Below are 18,546 nucleotides of genomic sequence, written 5' to 3' on the forward strand. Positions count from 1 at the left end.
TATCTAGTATTGAGGAATTCTTAGAAGAACTTTACATAGGTGAGTGGTTGCAAATAGGTCAGTATGTGAGTACATTTCCCAAGAGAGTAGAATGGGTAGATGCAGAGTAAAGGAGGAATAGGCAGAAATCCTATGGTTATTTCTTAAAAGAGAGGTTTGCTATGGAAGCATCCCAAGAAGAGAGGAGGAATATCCTTGAGATTTGTTGGAGATAGGTGTAATCCATTTGCAAATTATGAGGGAATCTCATGAGAGCCTACGGGATGGACATAGCGGCGTATGGGTGACATATGAGAAGATCAAGAAATTGTACTAGTGGAAAGGTATGTAGAAGGATATTTCATAGTTTGTGAGACATGTAAAGGCGGTCATATATATTCTTCAGTGTGACATAGAGATTTGCTACATCCTACATACCCACTATGCATGTTGGAAAGTTCATTTGGTCACTATGCTAGTGGGACTTTAATAGATGGTCTATATTGTCTTAGCTAGAGAAGACCTTACAAATGAGGTTGAGGGAAGAGCATTGAGGACTAAGCCACCAATGTCATTTGCAAGTTTTTGCTTGAGTAGATTTCTGTAGATATGGATGCATTGGAAAGATAAAAGTGGATCAAGATGACTAGATGCAAATGAGGATAGGTAATTATTCTCTAGGCATGATATCAAGTTGGCTTTAACTTTTGCATATAATCTTGAAGGTAACGAGAGGAGTGAGAAAGGATATTTTCACATAGTGAAGGCTTTAGCCAAAGCTTGTGGTGGAAAGATTAGAGAATGGTTGAGAATGTTACCTTTTGCATTATGCTCTAATCATATGACTCACAATGAAACTATAGAGACATGTGCCTTGACTTGGAGTGTCTTCCTTGGCAAGAGGGTTTGTCTTAGCTCTTAGTATTCGATAGCTTGAGAGGAGACCACAGGATGTACAAAAGGTAGTTGGGAGATTGAAGGTAGCTAGACTAAGAAATAAAGATAGATTTGACAATAGACATCAACTACGGCCTATAGTTATATAGAAGAAGGTGAGTGGGTATTGGTGTATGATAGTAACATGGAGAATACCATTTGCAAGATGGTAAAAAGATGGTTCAGACCTTATGTGGAGAATGCTACCTATGTATTAGCATAGCTTGATGGGAAAATATTGCGCATACTTATTGTAGGCAAGAGGATAAAGATTTCTAGGAAAAGAGATGAAGAGACCTATGCTATTGAAGAATTACTAGAGGATGAGTAGCATGATGAAAATAATCTAGCAATATAATAAGAAGAAAATGAAGATGAAGTTGATGGACTAGATTCAAAAGAGGAGGATTTTGAGCTATTTATAAATCGTGGAATAGAAGAGGATGGGTAAACTATGGCCCATCCATATGATGTGTGGGTTTAGAGGGAGTGGATATCATTGTGTTGTGCATCCACCTATGAAAAACCTCGGAGGAACACCATAAAGAGTGGTTTTAGTGTGTGATCATTAGCATCACTTGCCTGCATTAGTTCGTTGAGTTACCATGTGAGCCCATAGCTTAGGATTTTTCTTCTTGTAGAGTGTGCCTACCCACTTCCATTTCTATTTGTTCTCCTACCACAACGAGTGTGTATGTCATTACCTTTTGGCTTCCGTGTATTTGATTTCTAAGAGTGTGTGCTTCATTGCATGTGAATAGGCATGTACATGTGTGAAGAAAAAAATAGAAATGATGCCAAAGAGCATTTGTGTGTATTGCCAACACTTGAGAACCCTTAAGATGCCAGTAGGAATACTCAATCAATAAACTCGAGAGAATCCACACAAAACAAGGAGAAGGAAAGCTCCAAAAATGTGAATAGGCCCTAACCCAAACTATCTTATGAACTTGAGTGTGAAAACCATTAAATATAAACTAGTTCAGAATGAACTAGATTAAAGAAAGAGTAGTGTGAACCCATGTGAGATGATTGCCAATGATTAGGCTTAATAAAGCCAAAGCTTTTGAAGAAAAATGAAACAATAGATAGTCAATCAACGAACATGCTAAAAATCTTGCTTTGCCTCTACATTTCATGGCCATGAAGGCACTTTCAAGACATGTGCCAACTAAAAAAAGCTAAAAAGCTTTGTGGATATCAAATAAGAGTTGAAATATAAAAGCCAAAGTATTAAACACTTAAGCTTTTGGAAGAAGAATCAAAGCAAAACATTATTCATAGCAATAAGAAAAATTTGAAAGGCTGTAAATAGCCCCAAACTTGACTATAGATGGCATGGGTAAATAGGGAACTGAGATAGCATGTGTCTTTAAAATGAGGACACAAACTTGAGTGCCATACATGTACATTAGCTCAGAAGGCTACTTGAAGAGGAAAAAGAGAAAAAATTGTGCTCATCTTTAGCAAAATAAACTAAAGAACTAGAAATGAGTAATCATAAGTGTATTGTCAAGAATTCGATTAAGGGTTTCTCTTCATCATACAGTGCATTATTATTTAGTACCATAGAGATCTTTGGTGTCAATTATTTTTTTATCTCGTCTTTCGTCTTATTTGTTCAAGAATCCCTACAATTAGTGGCTTTCTACAAACTCCCATGTAACAACATCTATTTCCTTGGACAATCTGGAAGCCCCTCTTTTGGAAGGGGAACTAAGCCTTCCAAACCCCTCAAAGTAGTTCCATGCTTGTAGAGCTAAGTTTATAAGAGATTGCTGGCCACGAGATTTACCATGGTCATGTATGCTAGTTGACATGCTAGAAGTAAACAATCATAATTTTGCAACACTTGGGGACTATTAGCCTCAGACCTAGTTTATATTGAAAAAATTAAAGATCCAAATGATTTTCAAAGCTTTTTCAATATCAATTGCATTCTTGAATGTTATGAGAATGAGTGTCACTAAGTTCTACAACCACTAAGATGCTCAAGTTAAGGTCGCATGTTCTTGAATAATATTGATAGGGTGTCACAAAATTGTTGAACCACTTACACACTCATGTCAATGGACTTTCTATTTAATGGAGCATAGCTTAATGGATGGGTGTCATGAAGTTCTAAAACCACACTTAGGACTCGCATATTTAATAGAGTCTAGTTAAATAAATACATTTTCCACCATAGTAATCCCTGTCATATGGGCTACTTTTGGCATAAGAATAGATTTCTGGAAGGAATATCTTCTACAATACAAACACATATAACTAGATCTCATCAAGCCATGGGAACTTATCCTTAGCATGGCAAACATCAACCATGCTTTGCTTAGGCTGGATAGTCAAGACAATATTTACCAATCAAGAAGATATAACCCCCCCTTGATCTCCATGCTATGGTGCAAAGCCCTACAATTGGCTAGGAAGGGGCTTGTCAAATTCAAGCATTGGATTGGGGAGGGGGACCAATTGCTAGCATGTGTTGGAGAACTAAACCAAGGGGCCCTATCCAAGCTGGTCCAACTAAGTAAAGACTAGGTTGCCTAGTAGAGTACCAATCTAAAGTTGACTTCGATAAAGAATGTAAATTTTTCCTACCTAGGGGTAGAGGGGAAAGACCTACCTAATTCACTTAATACAAGAGTCATCAATGAAAAGATACTAAAGAATGATGGCAAGCACTATGTGTTATATGAAGCTTGGGGCATCAAGCTTTTGGTGGACAAGGTTAGAGAGTGCTTTGGTAACATGTGATTCTTAAGATTCCCACTAAAGGATCGGATTTTCCTTTGGAAAGTGATGTTAGTGCCTTGTTGTATGGTTCCAGGTTGGAAAAGAGAGGCATATTTAATGATCTTTGTATTTGTGCAATGGAGAAATCCCTTCAATATGTCTTCTGGGATGGTTGTCTATCTAGAAGAATTTGGCACTAGTACTTAGCCACTCGTTAGCCACTTTTCCCAAGTTAGAGATGGGGAGAAAAACTTGCAAGCATGGCTGATGGGACTCTTTGACTCCACTAAGGGGCATATATATCTTGCTGCATAATCGATCATGTTGTTGGTCCTAGGCCTCATCTCGTTCACTAGAAAATCAAGCGGTCTCCTAGGGCATCTTTAACTTGCCTTCTTGGAAAGGGATAGTGCCTAAAGTTAGTGGTATATGGGAGCTGTTTAGCAATCTTAGGATACTTAGCCTTTCATGATGTGGCCAAAATATCATCTTTTGTGAGACCCTAAGGTGTTGTAATAATTGGAGGTATTTCTTTATTAATACAAACTATTTTCTCGTGTAAGAATGTCTCCAGTCGACGGCATATGAGTTATGACTAAATTGGAAATTCCTCCACAACTAAGGACGGGAATATACAACGTGTGCACAATTCTTCTCCCATCGCACAATACTGCACTTGAATAAAGATATTGAGGGGATCTACATTACAGTTACAACTTATATGTGCATCTACATAAAAACAAGAGAGGCAGGTACGATTGGAACTTTGTGGCCGGGGCCCACCAACCAGGCACATGCAATCTTCATCATCAACTTATCTTCCAGTGGGTCAACAGAAGGCCCTTCTATCTACACTATAACAAAAAGGCTCCATAGACGCACTTTTAGATGCAATATTTGAATTGTGAAAAAAAATGTCGGGCGTGTTTATTAACGCGTCTATTTCTGTGTCTACAAAATCGCGTCTAAAAGCGCGCTTATGATTAGAGTTACATGCACACTTAGATGCGTGTATAAACGTGCTACGTAAATATATAATCATATTTATAAAAAAGTGGATATATTCATATTGTGCGTCTATACAAGTGTGTATCTATGCGTCTAAAACCGTGTTTACTCTGAAAGTTTTTGATGAGAATAGACGTGTATTTATCCTGCAATTTAGACGCGCTAATAGACTTACAAAATAGAGGTATGAAAAAAAAACCAAAGAGCATGTGGCTTTGCACATGCTCTCTGGTTTTTTTCACCCCATCAACATCAAATTGTATGCTTAGGGAAAACAGAGAAATATTATTTCGAAGATTGGATACTGAAAACAAAACAATGTATGTAGCACACAAAATTTCATATATATAGATGAAACGTTTTTACATTATGAGTTCTAGTGCTTTTGACATCATGGTCGCAAGTACTAGCTGAAAGTAATACATATCAAAAATGAAAATTACAAGCCAAGGGGAGGCATGCATGCATGGGGCTCCTCTATATCTCCTCAGAAGAGGCATCATCATTGCTACCACCACCACTGCCTGTGCCACTACCATTGCCGTTGCCGCCACCGCTACTGCTAGTTCCCCCTTTGCTATCCTCAACTGCATCAAGGTTCGCCTACACAAAGGATTAAGGTATATAAATACCATTACAAATAATAAATTAGAGTTATCTAAACTTTTCATATAAAAAATAAAACATACCTCTTCTGATGATGGAATCTTCATGGCGCGATTATATTTCTCCTCCTCCCTCCTTGTAGAAATGCTGCCAAGTGGACGCCCGGTTATGACCTCGATGGTAGCCTACCTCTCTAGGAGTAGGCATCCTACCAACGATATGATACTACAAAACAATTTGAACATACAATATATTAAAACACACTACATAATGAAGTGAAACAAATTACAAAATTTAATTTTAAAAAAAAATCAAATAATACTTACAAACTCAGCCTCCCATGACTCCCTGCCACCCGATCCATAATGCGATGATCCCATGGTTGCCATCTCGATACGTCGTGCCTCTACATGCTAGTGACTTGTCATTTTCTTCGCTGCTCTCTTCTTGGCCTCTTTCCACTCCTTGCGGTGGCAATTGGGTGGTTGGCCATATCCAGGGCACCCCTGCTCTTGTCTCCGCAATGATTCCTTGGCGCGCATCATAAGGTGAGACATCTTGTTATAAAGCGCGTCTCTCACATTTGACCGTCCCCAATCATCTGAGAATCGTGAATTCTCAGGATTAGGGTACCTTTTATGTACTGCCCGCAGCACCTCTTGCCACAAACCATTTTTTTGGTGCTTGAAGGGAATCATGCAATCTTTGTATGTGGCATGCACGACACTCCTCAAGTAGGCTATCACTTCCCTCCCCTCAAAGTCATGCAAGATACCACCAACATCAGTGATAGAGTAGTACATTTGTGGAGACTCACCTCTCTCATTTTTCAGTGAGGGTGATCGAGAGCCACCACCTAGGCAACCCCCACAAAGCCCTTGACCTCCTCGTCCTCCCGCACCACTCTCCCTCCTCCCTCGACGTGCACTACCCTCTACCTCACTCGATACACATGCTTCTGCAGATGCACGTGCTCCGGCCGATTGATGTACCTCAGCTAATCCCTGTGTAGGCAAAGATGTGATAGGTATCCCAGACATCACACTGAAAACCTCCTCTGCAGTGGGAGGGCGACCAATATAATTGGTCATCTCCCCCATGAATTGCTCCTTGTTGAATGGGGTGCTTGAGGATCCAGGATTCGACATCTACACAAGAAAAATCATATTAACATGTGCAGATAAAACATATTACATACAGCGTCTATACCTGCATATCTGTGCACGTCTACACTTGTGTCTCTATGAGCGTTTGTCAGCGCGTCTCTATGGGCATCTGTCAGTGCATCTATTTCTACATCTATAGCTGCGTCTACATTGTCATCTGGACGCGCTGACAGACGCACACAGTCGCACCATTTCTTCTCAAACTTGCTTAAAAAACAAAGCTAAAAAACCTCCATAGATGACAAGATCCAGCATGTGAAGAGAGAGACAAACAAACACAGAAAGCAAACAAGATTGAGAGAGAGAAGAAGAACTCACCTTCTTTGCTTGTTCCAATGGGTGGCGACGGCTAGGTTGCAAGCTCCTTGTCCTCCTTCTCCCTTCCCTTGGTAAGTTGCTTCAATCTTGTTCTCTTTCTTGCTTTTTAGCTCTTATTCTTTACTCTTTGGCTCTTCTTTTCTCCTATCCTCTTTTTACTCTTATTTCCTTGCCTCATTGTCTTCATGAAGTGATAGATAGACACAACTAGTGATGTCGAGCTCAAACTGCAGAAAACGCACAAAAAACGTAGGAAAGCAGAGGTTAGAAAAGAAAGCCACAACTTTTTTTAAATTTTTCTATACTTGCGTGGCGTGTCTGTCTCAGCGCATGTAATGGCGCGTATATATACACAGATAATTCCTATTACACGTGCTTACAGATGTGCAGGAACAATTTAAGGAATCAATGCATGCATTTAGGAAATCAATTGACCTATGTGGTGACATATATAACAAAGCTTGAGGATAAGAGATAACACATTGGCAAGTCAATTGGCACATATGTAGTGACTTACTAGACCATCCCACTTACAATTGCATGCAAGTATCAATAGGTGGATAAAGCACGAATGGTTTTTAGCTAGAGAAAGATAATGCAATGAAGGTGTACACAAAAGAGATAGAGAAATGCATATTATCCATCAATCAATCAAAGATATGTACATGAAGTAACTTGATATAGTAATTAAAGTATCGTCATTTTTAGGATGCTCCATTGACTTATGCAAGTTCCTATAACCTTGAAGTAGAATATAGCCAACCACACTGTCCATGGAAGGAAAACTTGGCCTCATCAAATTAACCAAGTTAATTTACTTATCCATTTCATAGATAAGAGATTTGTAGTTGGCTTGTTGGTATTAGTTACCAACAAGTGGACACACTAGCTAAAGATGATGAAAAGAGGACATGTGCACATTGCTTACATGTGGTCCACCTTATCTAAAATTATATGTGAGCTATAAGTGCACCTTGACATGATTAGAATAGCTTGCATATGCACAAGCCAACTGATTTACATCAATCTACTCATGCTATGAATTGGCATGCATGGCTAGGTTAAGTGCACAACATTAAATGAGACATGTGAGTGTATTGATTAGTTCTATCTCTCTCTCTCTCTCTCTCTCTCTCTCTCTCTCTATATATATATATATATATATATATATATATATATATATATATATATTACAAATGCGCAAGTCAACCTTTGATTTATATATACATCCAATCACATTTATATAGGGCATGATTGGATGTATATAGGGCATGAAATCACATATATGTAATTAGCTTTGAATAATTGGATGTATATTTGTAATACTCAGAAAGAAGTAAAGTTGGTAATGTATATCATGTCCTATGCATGTATATGCCCTATACATGTATATCATGTCCTAGCGTATGATCCAAGTGTAATTATGTCGTATATACATCCAATCATGCCCTATTCAAAAAAATACTAGCTATTAAGAGGTTTGGTCATATTCAGGGACTTTATGAGAAATGAAAAATATGTGCATGTATTTTCGCAGCTATAAGCGTGTTTATCAGCGCGGATATATAGATGCGTTTTTTATACTAGCGTGAAGACACACTAATACACATGCTTATAAACACGCCCGCTTTTTCGCGTCTATAGTGCGCGTCTATAGGGCCTTTCTCTTGTAGTGCTACTCCATGTGGCTTACTTTGTCGTCTGGGCTATGCTAGGCTCTTTCGCAATCTGGGTGTTTCCAAAGCCTCCACCATCAACGTTCTTATCATCATCATCATCTTGTTCTTCTCAACGTATCTCATACATAGATGCTCTATACAATGCTGTTTCGGCTGTCACAATGTCGGGTCCGTCGAGTGTGGAGATGCACCGCTTCTCTCTCTTCGACCAAGTCATCTTGATGCTCCTGACAGTAATCGGAGGCCAAGTCTTCACCTCTATGATCCCCCTCTTCGTCAGGCACCACCAGATGATGCAGGCCTATCGTGATCCTGGTCATAACGACCATGAATGCAGTAGTAAGCATGGCCGGGGGCCGGTGGGTCGTCGGGTCATGAGCTCCTCTGCGGCCATGGTGGAGCTCCTGCCCGTGAAAGCTCCTCACCTGATTCTCCCTAGCAGCAAGCTGAGCTATCGTGAGGAGGGGATCGGGAGAGTGATGTCCATGCCGTCCTTAGTGACGGCGGGCGATTATATGTGCAAGCGATCGCGCAGCGGTTGCAGAGACAACCACGCCATAGCGATAGCGGCCGCCGGAGCGGCGCAGGACGAGCTGGTGCAGCAGGCGGACGGTAGTGGATTATCGCCGTCCCGTAAGCAAGAAGTGAGGGCTGAGGCAGAGGCTGTGTCGGCCCTGTTGTGGGTGGTGGGGGGTTACTTGGTGGGGGTTCAGCTGGCGGGTTACGCAATTTGCCAGGTCTTCTTCCTGGCCACCCCCCGCGCGTCCGGCGTCCTCTCGCAAAGCCACGTCAGCCCCTCCTTCTTCTCCGCCTTCTCCGTCGTCTCGGCCTTCGGCAACTCAGGCTATTTACTCCTAGACCGAAGCCTCGTTCCCTTCCAACAAGGGGCCTCGCCCCTCCTCTGCCTCGGTGCACTCTTCCTCCTTGGCAACACGCTCTATCCCCCCACCCTTCGCCTCCTCATCTTCTGCCTCCACAAGATCTCCAAAGGCCATCTCAAACATGCCTATGCCTACCTCCTAAACAACCCCCGAAGATGCTACTCGCACCTATTCCCACGCTTCGAGACCCTCTGGCTCGTGCTTACCGTGCTATTCCTGAACTGCTTCCAGATGGCTTGCGTCTACACCCTTGACTGGAACTCCTCAGCCTTCCAGGGTCTTGGAACTGGCGATAAGCTCGTGGATGGCATGCTGCAATCGCTCTCAACTCGAACTGGGGGCATGAGTGTTGTGAATTTGGCTGCCTTATCTCCCCTAACACTGCTCTTGTTTGTGGGCATGATGTAAGCAAACCAAGGCTTCGATGCCCCTAATCTTAAAAGTAAAAGAAGAACCTTGCAAGACATCTCACAAGGCAAAGCTTGTTAGCACTGGAGCTCATGACTCATCATAGGAAAAAATTCTAATTTGGATTCAAAACTACCAACGTGATAGCTCATAGATTTATCATAACTAAAACACTCGCAACATAAAAACAACATGGTTATCGAGTCTCACCCTACTATAGGAAGCTCCATGCATTTATGTTCTCACCCTACTATAGGAAGACAACCATGAAAGAAACTTTAGTTAGCATTCTTAAACATAAGGTAGGCAAGGGAAGAGTTTGAGGGGAATACTAACAAGCTAATGAAAATATCTTATAATCAATTTGTGATGCACCGAATGTGCATATCAATCAAGATTAAAAAAATTACAACCTTGCTTCATCCCATGGTTGATATTGTGTAGGTATATTGATGTGTACCCAATATATGTCACACACCAACATAGCAAGGAAATGATGAAGAATTCAATCAATTCAAAAGACTACCCTGAGACGACTGACATCTTCATGCAATGTAGCAAGCTTTTAGCTCGTGACTCCATGCTATTTTTGATACTATTCTTCATATGCTTATGCGAGAAACATGCAATTCAACATGATCCACTAAACTTCTCGATTTTCAACATTGTATTTGAGATGATCAGGTATGTCTTCTAAGTGTTATGGAAACTTTTGAGTTATGGATAAACAAAGTAATTGTAGTTTAGGTTTCAGGAAACTAGGTGTGTGTGTTTTTGTTGTCATTCGAAGAAAAATAAATATTCTTAACCATATTTTTAGGACAATTTTTGAGAGGAAGCATAAGTTATGAAGCAAAGCAAGTCCCTCACACAAAACATACTACAAATAATACATCCATAGGCATTTTTCTTGTGTTTCTTGATATTTTATTTTATTTTCATGATTGTCAGTAATATTGCATTGCTTTTTTTTTTGCATTAGTGGATATGGCAATGTCGACATCTCAATTGGCTACACCTGCAAAGTTGAGGCGGTTGGCGAGGGAGTCCCCTGCATGTAGTGATATTACTTATAGTTTTTCACATAAATGGACCACATTAGGAAAGTTTGCTATGGTGGTGGTTATGATGTTGGGTAGACATCGTGCACTTCTTGATGATAGTGATGACTGGGCTATTGTTGCTTCCTATTTCTAACACTTTCCAATTGTTGCATAAACAAGATGCATCCTTGATCACTTTAGTGTTCACAACTTGGCCCCAAGTTGAAAACATAAGCACAATCAAGTCATCTCTTATAAAAGATCAACATGTAGTTAGCTCTTTGACCACTTCTATCAATACTCACAACTTGGTCTCGTGTTATAAAAAGTGTAACCGAATGAAAGAACAAAAAGTGTAGACTCTTGTTGAAAAATAGAGACGTAGGCAAAAGAAAATGAAGGAAACATAAAGAAGTAATGCTCCTTCATTGTAATGCATTTTAGAGTTTTCTTAAATGCTAAGAATTAATGGAGTCAAACTATCAAGAAATGGAATTTTCATATGTGAAAATATATTTTTTTGAATGTGATTTTCATTTAAGTTGAGCAAAACTATCTACCACACAATTTTGTACTATACATGAGCATTGTGCCAAATCAAAACAAACATGCGACCTCATTCCAACTTTCTATAAGCATTCAACATCTTTCCTTTTTCTTATCACTTTTATAGATGTATCCTACCATGTGAATTGACCACTGATACATTTAATAACTATGACTTGCATATGTAACAAAGGTTACTCCATTTGTAGACATTCAACAAAGGGTAATTGGATTTTAAGAGAGAAATGCATAAAGGGAGAGACCCTCTACTAAAAGAGAATGCCCCATATTTTGGTATTTAAATTATCTCTAGTGTATATACAAGGAGTTATATTATTTAGGGGTTTGAAGTGCAAGGTTTAAATATTGTCTCAATAATATTTATCTTAGGCAGGATTTCCAAACTCCTAAAGTTAAGTGTTGAAGTTAACCATGACCTCTATTATGCACCATATTCTCAACATCTATTCTATATTTATTTAGAGCTTTCCTTTGGGCATCCTAAACCAACCAAAAGGCTCCCAAGCCTATCTATTCTATATATTCTTTAGAGCTTTGCTTTGGGGACCCCAAACAAACCAGAAGGCCCCTAAGCCTATTTAGCACAACGAGAGAAGTTTGGTATTCAAGAAATAAAGAAAGATTTTCCTTGAAGAGTGAGTGGAAGTTATACTTATTTTCTTTAGTTACATTCACACACACAATTGAACATACGTATATACGCACATATACACACACTCTCTGTTATAAGATTTGAGAGACATGCTTGACTTTCTTATATACTAAAAATATATATGTTGAATATAACGCTGGTGCAGGGAGAGAAGAGATGAGAGAAAAGAAAGATGTAGAGAGAGAGATAGAGAGATTGACAACACACTAGGGACTAGAAGATGGGCCAGTCCCCCTCTTGTGGAGTTATATTATTGACAAGGAGCAAGCTCCTCTGTTACACATAAACAAATTATTAACTTTAGATATTGGGAACAAGATCACGGTTCCTTGCACGATATACAACTGGCTAACACTTGCACAACTTGTAAGTTGGCACCTTTTGATCCTTCTTGAGTCTCTCCCTCTCTCCTACACAATATGTGTAGGGCTCTCCTCTTGGAGCTTGATCTCAGCAAAGCTTCTATAGCACTTGCACCTTCTCTCCTACACAATATGTGTACATAGGGATCTTCTCTTGGAGCTTGATTTCAGCAGAGATTCCTCAGCACTTGCATCTTCTCTTCTCCTCTCGGAACTTGATTTCAACATAGCTTCTGTAGCATTTGCACCTTCTCTTCTCCTCTTGGAACTTAATTTCAACAAAGCTTCTGCAGCACTTGCTCTTTCTCTTCTCCTCTTGGATGTATGCAAAGTGATTCTTTCTTCACCTCTCCCACATCCAAGGAGAGCCTCCTCTTTTATAGGATTTCAAGAGCTTCTCTTCTTAGAGAGAGACTTGAGTGCCAAGTTTGGAAAGGTTGATCTTCATGCAAGATGTGGCTATTCGAAGACCTACTCTGCAACACCAATTTTGAGATATCTCTCTCTGCGTTGCTCGAATGAAAAAACTTCCAACATGAAAGTTGTAGATATCGTTGTTTTCGATAACCTTGGTGGGTTGTTTTTAGAGATCGTATTTCTATCACGAGATATTTAAAAAGAAAAAAAGGTTTTTAAACTGTACTCTTAACTTGTGGTCATGCAACCACCTTGAGCCATAGATAAGGAGAGTTCATTGGGTCTCAACCTTAAGATTGAATTCCACACAAATGCTTGTGTCATTTTAGACCTTAGAGAGAGAAAATCACTTCTCTCCTCACTTCCAGAGGATCATGTATCTCATCTTTCTTAGTGAGAGAATTATCTCTCTTGTCTTTATTAATGAAATAAATGACCTTAAACCTTGACTTGTAAGGGAGAGGATGACCCCAAATAAATGCAATGCTCATTACACACAAGTAAACTTCCCAGGCGTCCCCGTATGCACATATAAATATATATACATATTGCTAATGCACTTCCTCTTCTTAGAACTCGATCCATCCTCATTTGTGTGTAACTTCGTGGTTTTTGTGTATACTCTTACACTTGGCAGACACTTATTTCCCCCTTCATAGCTTGTAATGTATGTACCAAATATCCTCGTCACAATGCTTTGATCACCCCATTAAGGGATGCACTAGGAATACTGGTCTCTAAATGGTCTCATGGCCATGCTAGATCATCATCAACACTTAAAGAAAAGTGAGTCATTAATTTATTGATATAAATTTTTTAAATAGAGAATGCATAATAAGCAATCAATTTAGTGACATCCCTCTAGCTTCTAAACAGTTGATCTCAACTGTAGAGGGGTTACATAGTCCTTAAGAAGATTTGGAAAGTCTTGTAGTTCTCTCTTAGTCATAAACTGAGCGTCCAATGGGGGATAACTCTTAAACTTAACAAGATACTTCTGTAATACCTTACCTGACCTTAGAGTATTGTCTTGATGGTGTAAAATTCTTTCAGGCATAAGGAACTCTTTTGTTTCTTCTATGTCAGGTAAATCTTCCTTGATTGGTCCCATTGGAGGTTCTCCAATATAGGGATGTAGCAAACTTATATAAAAAAGATTATGAATGTTCCAATGAGGATGTAAAATTTCATCAGGAGGAAAGGAGAACTGGGGAAAGAGAAAATATAAATTTGAGTTCTGCCTAAGAAAGAGGTGGAAACTAAAAAGGGGAGATATGAAAAGTCAAACATTAAAAAATGAAAAAAGAAAAATTTAAGTCATTAACTTTAAGAAAGTGATAGCCTTGTATTCCCCACATTTTCCCTTATTTTATTGTTAAGGGAAGATTTTGGCCAAGATATAGCTAAAAGATTCATGCTACATGAATCTGGAATCCCATCTCTCTCATTGGTTAGGCTTATTTTTATTTATTCACTCCTTAAGGGGCAAAAAAGAGAGTCCATATTTCTCCTAATGTAGCCCATATGACCAACAAATCCTCTCAACTATTTTAGGTTAGATGGTGTATTTAGGGCTGTAATCTTCTCAATTTTGGTAGAGACTGCTGCTATTCCTTGTGTAGAGACAATGTGACCTAATAGAACACCCGAAGAGGCTCTAAAGATGCATTTATTGGAGTTGAGGGAGATCTCATACTTTTGGCATCGATCATCAAAGCACTATTCCATGTGTCCCCAATGCTTATAGAGTGAATGAAGACACATAAATCATCTAGATATACCTCAATGAAATCATTTAGTTGATTTTGGAATGTATCCATCATGACTCGTTGAAAGGTAGCAAGGGCATTATAAAGGCCAAATGGCATCACCCTATAGGCATAGGTGCCCCATTTTGTTGTAAAGGTTGTCTTGGACTAGTCTTTTCCTGCAATCTGCACTTGATTATATCCACTAAGAGCATCCAATAAAGGAATAGAGTTCATGAACTACTAGTATGCCTAATAGCTGGTCAATGAAGGGGATAGGAAAATGATATTTCTTTATTTTGGAATTTAGCTTTTAGAAGTCTACACAAATCCATAACTTTCCATTCTTCTTAGGTACGACCATGATGGATGAAACCCACTCACTATTGGCCACTTGATAGATGAATTGAGCTTCTAAGAGGTTTGACAACTCAGCTTTCACCAAGGTGGAGTAATTTGGATTCATGTGTCTCTATCGTTGCTGTGTAGGCTTAGCATCAGGCTCTAGGTCAATGTGATATTGCCATGCAGTGGCTTCAATCTCCTTTAAGCCTTTGTAAGACTAAGAAAAAATATCGAGGTTCTCCTTTAATAGGTTATGAAGGGTCAATGAAAGTGGATTTTTAGAGCCCATTTTTGAAGCACAAAAGTAGTCGAGACATAAAAGATCAAATTTTCATGGAAAATGAAATGGTTGTAAATGGATGAGTTGGATTTTTCTAGGGTTGAGTTTGATGCCAGGGACCCAATCGGTTTGTCAATTGAAGTCCGTTTGACCCCCCTTTTAATTTGTGCAAGGTTTGGCATTCTAAAGCATCTATATGATCCGAGACTTGGAAAGAGCACAAGGGAGGCCAGGTTGATAGATTTCGATGCCAGGGAGTCGCATGGCTAGTTAGATCTTGAATCCGAGCTCGTTTGCTCTGTCAAAATGCAAAAAACCTCTTCATCTACAAAAAACCTCTTCATCTACAATGGCTAGTTTGACCTCTAAGGTCTCTGTAGGGACATCAACAAGATCATCTACTATTAGAGAAAATTCTTCATCTGCACTTTCATAACTTACTTCATTTTATTCCTCATCATTTTCATCCTCTTCCTCTTGAGGCATTGTCTTTGCTTATGTAGAGGCTCTGTAGGAGAAGAACAGATCTTCTGCCTCTACATCTACTTTTGCTTCTGTCACAGCTTCTGACTCTGCTTCTACCTTTGGCTCTGGCTGTGGCTTTGGCTCTGTGTCTATTATTGTTACTGTCTCTGTGACTTTCTCTGTATTTGCTCTGTCTTTGTTCTGCCTTTGCTCTATCTCTGTATCTATTACTGCTCTGTATCTGTTCTCCTCTGTTCTGTCTCTGGGACTATCATGTAACAAGGAGAACAGTACATCCATGCTTCTATTTCACTATTAGAGGTGATTTCAGAAGTTAATTCTAGTTGAGATAGGAGGTATTCTCCCATGGACAAGGATTTTGCTTCCCTTGGCAGTTGGCTTATAGTGTCCACTGTTAGGGACTGTCCCTCTATTTTCTTTGGAAATATCTATTTAATAGCCTCTTCATCTCCTGATGTACCATCTGTTACCTCGTTGGAGGAGTCAGTTATGACTTTGATGGATGTGGATCCATTACCTTTTTGCGATCCATACAACTTCAACATCACTTTGTTGGGTTCTTTGCCTAGGGTCAGGGTTCCTTTGAACCAGTCCATCCTGGCTCTTGCTTCAAAAAGGCAAGGTCTTTCCAATAGCAGAGGGTATGAGATCCCACAAGAATTTGGTTTGACCACCAGATATGTCAGCCAATAGTCTCTTCCTACAAGGGTTGTTTTTACATGTGGGAGGATGCCCAACAGTAGGATGAATTCCTTGCAACCCTAAGTTCTCATTGTCACATCTGTCATTATGTTTATTGATGAGCCTCCATCAATCAATGCATCTGAAATAAAGCATCCTTCTATCCATACACTAATCTCTGGGGTTCCAAGATCTAGGAAAGCGTTAGCTACATCGACTTCCTTTACAGGCTCTAGGGCCTTATTAGTCTTGGTCATTGTTGAAGGAGCGATCCTTAGTCCATGTCTTCTTGTCAAGATACTTTTGAATTTCTTTCAGCAGCAGTGGGAGACAGCATAAGCAATTTTCGGAATGTTAGGTTTGGTTTAAAGGTGTCTAGGTCCTTGACCAAGGCATAATCTTTGATAGAATCCACAGGCTTCTCCAGCTGGCTAGGGAATGGGACTACACGTCTGAGAAACACTCCTTTGTGGATTCCTTCGTCCAAATGATGGTTAGTCCATCTCTTCAAGATAGATTACATTCGTGAGACATAAGCTTCTACTCTTTCTTCAAAGAGGACTGACTTAAGTTCATGAACTCCTGTCGCAACTGCTCTTCAAAACCTTCACGCCTAAATTTAGTGAGGAAGGCCAACTTCAGGTTGTTCCAAGTGCCAAAAGTTTCTGCTACTTTTCTCTCATACCACTGAAACACCGCACCCTTGAAAGTGGCGGGGAATATTGCTAACCAATGCTCAGGGGTTCTAGCATTGTTATCCACACATGCTACCATAAATTCTGCTACATGAAGATCAAGGTCTTCATTGTGCTCTCCCTTAAAAATTGGCAATAGGACTACATTTGCTAGCCTATCATCAATATTTCTAGGACGAATCTAACTAGGAAAGGGACCTTGAGTTTCCATGGGGACTTCTGTAAAGAGTGATTTTAGGGCGTCAAAGGAGGCTTCTTCTGCGAGCTCTTTCTCAGCTTTGATTTTTTCCTTCTCTCTTCTCATGTACCTTTGGACTCCTTCTAATGCTTGCCTCTTGATTGCGTCATTCATAAGGGGGTTCGCTCCAACCAGTTGGCCTGTACTCAATAGGATAGTATCAGAAGAGGGGCTTCAGTCTCTGGGGGATTCTCTGGCCAACATCTCCTCTACTTCCTTCTTTTCAGCATCTTTTAATTCGGCTTTCAAACCACTACAGAGGGGGAGATATTCCATTCTAAAAGTATCAAAACTCATTCTTCTTAGGATCGTTGTTGTGCCATTATAATAATGCCAGCTTCTTCTAAGGGTTTCAATAGTGTATGTTTTGAAAAACCCTCAATCTATCAACTTCCAATGGGTTGCTAATTGGAAAAATAGAAGATTGTTAGTACACCAAGCATCCCACGTATATTGTTGTTGAGCATCCACGAACAAATTCCAACTCTTTTCCTTCTTGTTTTCGTGAACCTCCACGGACTAGGACTCCTGAAGCTTCTTCACAATTTCCCACTTGATGATGTTTGGAAACTTCTCAATGAATGCCAAATCTTCCATAGATGGTCATTCTCTCTGTTTTTGCTCTTCAGTTTTTTCCTAAACAAATTTCCACCAAGATGCAAGTTTCTACTGCTTCATCAAGAAGAGGAAACAGTCCACCACATAGAGCATGCATCATGATGGTAATATGTTTTCGCCATTGTGGAATGAAATTCTTGTGGAAATTGGCTTTGATAATGAGAATATCCAACTCTTTAGTGGAAGAAGGAACTTTGCAAACATCCATTGAATTCTCCTCTTCTTGGCAATGCCATTTCCTTCATTTTCAGCCTCTTCTGATGCTTGTTGATGGCAAGTTTCCCCGACTGCACACCAAAAAAATGGAGCCCCAAGAGGAACACCAAGGAATTATACTGCAAGAAAATCTATCTTGTAATATCAACAAGCTTTTATTTCATTCTTTTGACGACCAAAACAAAGAAAACAACAAATCTTCGCACAGTATCATAGTAGATATCTCCCACGGATTTGATAGAGTCAATCATGATCTTCAACTTCTTCATAGAATCCATCAATGTAACAAATAACAAAAAATAATACACCATATTTAAATGGAAATAAATCACATAGTATTCATCTTCAATGTCTTCATAGTTCTCTCTCTCAATCTCTCATATACAGCTACACTGTTTTGATAGAATTGACTATCTCTGGCTCTCTCTCACTCTCTCTCTCTCAATAGTACATCATCTCCTCACTACAATACTCTCATAATAAC

The 18,546-nt window shown here is 39.5% G+C and overlaps 1 protein-coding gene across 1 annotated transcript; it reads left to right on the plus strand.

The window, feature by feature from the left end:
* Positions 1-8,586: 8,586 nt before the first annotated feature.
* Positions 8,587-9,714, plus strand: LOC148013031 (cation transporter HKT1;1-like). The gene has a single exon (XM_087667445.1). It carries the CDS (start codon positions 8,587-8,589, stop codon positions 9,712-9,714), a length of 1,128 nt encoding a protein of 375 aa, XP_087523571.1.
* Positions 9,715-18,546: the final 8,832 nt, after the last annotated feature.

The sequence above is a fragment of the Lygodium microphyllum genome, chromosome 26 (assembly GCF_053477565.2).
Source record: "Lygodium microphyllum isolate KBCC chromosome 26, Lygodium_microphyllum_v1.1.10, whole genome shotgun sequence".
Taxonomy (NCBI): Eukaryota; Viridiplantae; Streptophyta; class Polypodiopsida; order Schizaeales; family Lygodiaceae; genus Lygodium; species Lygodium microphyllum.

Bases quoted from the DNA above. Each gene is read 5' to 3' on its own strand.
- LOC148013031 (XM_087667445.1), top strand. From the start codon at position 8,587: ATGTCGGGTCCGTCGAGTGTGGAGATGCACCGCTTCTCTCTCTTCGAC.